The sequence below is a fragment of the Trachurus trachurus genome (assembly GCF_905171665.1).
Source record: "Trachurus trachurus genome assembly, chromosome: 11".
Lineage (NCBI taxonomy): Eukaryota > Metazoa > Chordata > Actinopteri > Carangiformes > Carangidae > Trachurus > Trachurus trachurus.
Genome location: NC_139904.1, coordinates 9,716,190 through 9,720,509, shown reverse-complemented (window position 1 = coordinate 9,720,509; position 4,320 = coordinate 9,716,190). Strand labels below are relative to the sequence as shown.

The following is a 4,320-nucleotide window of genomic DNA, read 5'->3' as shown; positions in this document are numbered from 1 at the left end:
TGAGTTATAGAATGAAATGAGGCTGACATGTTTTGGAGAGAACAACCATTAGACTGAGAATCAACAATCAGTTTAGATCAATAAGATTTATTCACCTGGACATTGTGCTACTGCAGCTATCTGTACTTAATCATTTACTAAGATGTACAAAGACTTTTGCAATGTGATGAAATTAATGAGAAATACTAGCCTGACGAGCCAGACTATATCACTAAAATGTATAGTCTGGAAACGACCGGTAGACCTCGGCTCAATCCAGGGGGCGGGATGAAGGCTGTCTTTCAAACTGCCTCTGCACGCAATAGGGTAGCGCTAGCTAGCGCTACGACCAATCAGAGCAAAGAGCAGGATGACGTTAGCCTGACAAGCCAATTAAAATGTATGTCGTCATCACGTTAAGCCCGCCCAACGACTCTCTAAACAGATAGAGCGCTGTGATTGGTGAACACAATCGGTGTTCGAGACTCAAAAAGTTCCTATGGCTCGTTTCTAGACCCACCTACGGAGCAAATATTTTTGCTGCCGCTAGGGTGCGTCTAGATTTCTAGGCTAGAGAAATACAATTCTGTTGTGAACATTTGCCAAGTGGTTTGGAGGTTTGTCCATGTTGTTTTGCGAATGTATTTTCGGTTTCAAAAAAATTAGCCAAACCAATGGAGAAAAACTGTAATATAAGTCTTAAATAGTTATATCTTCGACAGCAATCACTTATATAGAGTGTTTGGTCTGAAACACGGGTCTGTCAGTCACTCTGCTCTGCTGTAAGCCGAGGAGAAAACTTTCCTTGTATCCTACAACCTTTATCCAATGAGGAGAGAGAACGGCATAAAGGGGCGGTCCTCTCTGTGTGTGCAGCCAAGGGATGCGCGTGAATGTGGTGACTGTAGACCATTCTGGTGTTCTGTATGAACCTCACAGACACCGTAGTCTGAGGAAGTGCGCATGCGCAGTACATGTTAGTTGTTGTTTACATTCTCGGCGGTACTGGCTTCCCGGTTTGTGAGTGCATGTTCTGTGTGGTTGCTGCAGATCTTAAATAAAGCACCGAGGTTGATTTAAAGTACGGACCAGTCACTTATTCACACGACACACCTCGACAGTGACGTAGGGACGAGGACGGGGACTGCTAACTCCATCGGCTGACAGGAAGTTAGCCAAAACCATCTCGCTTACTTCTGCTTTAACATCCTGGTGCGTCAGTGACACACTCGGTCCTTTTCAGCAGGTCGCTGGCCCTGGATTCAGCCTGAGCAGAGAGAATCTCCTGCCAGACTGAACTCAGGGCGGTAAAAGGTGTAAATGATGAGGTCACTGGAGACGTGCAGCTTTATGAACAAACTTTATTTAAAAAAAATAAATGAATCTGAGGGACAGACACTGGAACTGTAAAACAAAGACGGAAACATGCAGCGAGACAGCCAGGTGAGACCGGTGTGTGTCTGTGTGTGTGTGTGTGTGTGTGTGTGTGTGTGTGTGTGTGTGTGTGTGTGTGTGTGTGTGTGTGTGTAAGTCTATCTTTGTGAGGACGAGCTCCATGGTGACGACATCTTCACCAGTCTGAGGGTTCAGGGCCGGGATCAGGTTCAGGTTCAGGGGTGAGGTCCTCACAAACACCGAGGTACAAATGTATATGTGTGTGTGTGTGTGTGTGTGTGTGTGTGTGTGTGTGTGTGTGTGTGTGTGTGTGTGTGTGTGTGTGTGTGCGTGTGTGTGTGTGTTCAGTAGCAGCGAAGGAAGAAGGTGTTGCAGGCCGTTCCTCTCAGGCAGTCGCACAGTCGACCGATTCTTGGTCCATGTTTCATCGCACATCTCTCGCCAACATCACACTGAGAGAGAGAGAGAGAGAGGGAGATTTAATATTTAATATATAATATTATTGATCATCTATAAACAGTTTCAGCGGCGCCATGTTTCCGTTCATGCCAATAAGGTTCAAGGGTCAAGGAGGCTTCGTTGTCATGACCACAACATGTAAAAAAAAGGGGGGGAAATATATAAAACATATAACATTAAAAAAACAACAGTATTAAAAACAGATAAATTATTAAAGTGCATAAAAAGGACTTGAAAACACAGAGTGAACAATAAAGCTATTTGAATTTGAATTTTCCAAGGTTCCCTGAAGCTGCTCCGTCTCCGTGACATCACAAACTTTTGGTGAGCGCAAGACCCCAACGTCATGTCACGACGCGCCAGCTCAGATATTTTTATACGCTGCATTTTATTCAAATTTGATTTATATTCGAGAAAGTGAAAGTATAGTAGACAGTTATTTAAGATTGTGTGTGGTGTTTTTAAAGCAGAAGTAAGCGATCCGGTCGTTTTGGCTAATGCTGCGTTCCAGGCCGGCTTTTGAAACCGTAAATTACAGCTTCAAGTCACGACTTACGACTTTGTAGCGTTCCAGGCAACCCACTCGTGTTTTTCCGACCTGTTTTACCTGTGAAAGTCACTATAACGGCCACTCGTAACTTCCGACCCATGAACTCGTACCGGATTGAACTGGTACGACTTCACAGGTCGGAAATACACGAGTTACGGGCTGCCTTGAACGCACCATAACAGTCCTCGTCCCTACGTCACCACATTCACGGCGTTCCTTGGCTGCACACACAGCCCTGCATGCCGTTCTCTCTGCTCATTGGATAAAAACTGTAGGATACGATAAATGTTTTCTCCTCGGCTCAGAGCAGAGCAGAGGGACTGAGAGACCCGTGTTTCAGTCCAAACACTCTATGTAAGTGATTGCTGTCGGAAGATATAACTATTTAAGACTTATATTAACACAAATATATCACTTACTTCTGCTTTAATCATAATTTAAAAAAGAATAAGAAGAAGATTAGTTAAAAAAATATTTTTAGCAGTCAATTTTTTTTATCGATTACGATTATCGATTTTTTTTATCGAGGTCAAAAATGAACTCTCTGTGTGTTTGATTGACAGCTGTCAGTCGTGTTCTCACCCGTGGGATGACGCTGGCTTTCTTCTCCACAGAGAGACCGACCCTGTTGTCGGCGTCATCCAGGAAACCCTGCAGAGCCTCCGCCTGCACACACAGGGACAGACACACACAGGGACAGACACACACACACGCACAGGGACAGACACACACAGGGACAGACACACACAGGGACAGACACACACAGGGACAGACACACACAGGGACAGACACACAACGATACAACAGTAAACAGCAGAGTAAATGAGATGCTTTTATTGTGAAGGAATATTCAGCCCCGAGCTGCATCTGCAGGTTTTAACTGATCAATAACTGAGTCACAGTGTCTGAGTGAAGATGTGATTTTCTGAGCATCAGTCCTAAACATTATTTATTACAACTTGTTCTATTTACTTTTTTTTCTTTTTTCCTGATATTTAAACTTAAAGTAGAGAAATGAAAAATTGTTTGACCTTTGATCATTGATACTAGTATGACCAATAAATGATCAAATTATACTATTAATCTTTATATGAGCCTTGTGTTTACACTGTCACTGGATCCCTGAAAATAATTTTTTATTGCACAACTGCAAAGTATTTATTGCAGACTGCAGCTGTGAAAACTTTTGTCAGCGGGAGAATATTTTATTTTGAAAGGCTGTTCCTTTTTTCCATTTAATTAAATATCTTTGACATTTTTTCCTGCTTCGACTTTACCTAGATAATCTATTATTGACTTGAAATAATGGTTTACCACATCTATTATTAGTATTTGTTATACATTTATCATTTTAATCTTTATTTACTAACAATATCCACCTTAATTAGATCAGTTTGGAGATTGTTTATAAACGTTTTTTATGATTTAAACCTTTCCCACTTGAGGCAATTGGTCATTTCCACCTTATTTTAATGTTAATCTGATGATATTAAATCAACAATTTAACATTCACCACCTTAATTTGTTGCAATTAGTTTGTTTATATCTCATATTCACTCATTCACTTTATTAATTTACATTTATTTACAACTAAACTGTTTAAGTTCAACATTAGATACATGGAAAACATTGTTTGAATTTTCTCTCTTACCTCCATTTAGCGGCTGTTTCAACATGACATTTACATTTACCACCTTAAAGCAACAGTAGTTTTAGTTTACCTGCACCTACAGTACAGTGTAATGTACAATTCAATACAACTTTATTTAAACCTGATCATGTGACTCACTCACCAGCTCTCTGGTCGTGAGTCCGAGCGCCTGCTCATCCAGCGCCGACGGTGGCGCTTGGTTGTCGGCCGACCTCTGACCCTGACAGAGCGACGTCAGCACGGACAGACAGACAGACAGGTAGACGACGGCTCGCACGCTCTCCAT

At 41.9% G+C, this 4,320-nt stretch overlaps 1 protein-coding gene across 1 annotated transcript; it reads right to left on the bottom strand.

Moving 5' to 3' along the window:
* Positions 1–1,718: 1,718 nt before the first annotated feature.
* cart4 (cocaine- and amphetamine-regulated transcript 4) lies at positions 1,719–4,320 on the bottom strand (the record flags this gene model as incomplete). Its single annotated transcript, XM_083981483.1, has 3 exons — positions 1,719–1,826; positions 2,966–3,049; positions 4,177–4,320. 3 exons carry the CDS (start codon positions 4,318–4,320, stop codon positions 1,719–1,721), a joined length of 336 nt encoding a protein of 111 aa, XP_083837609.1.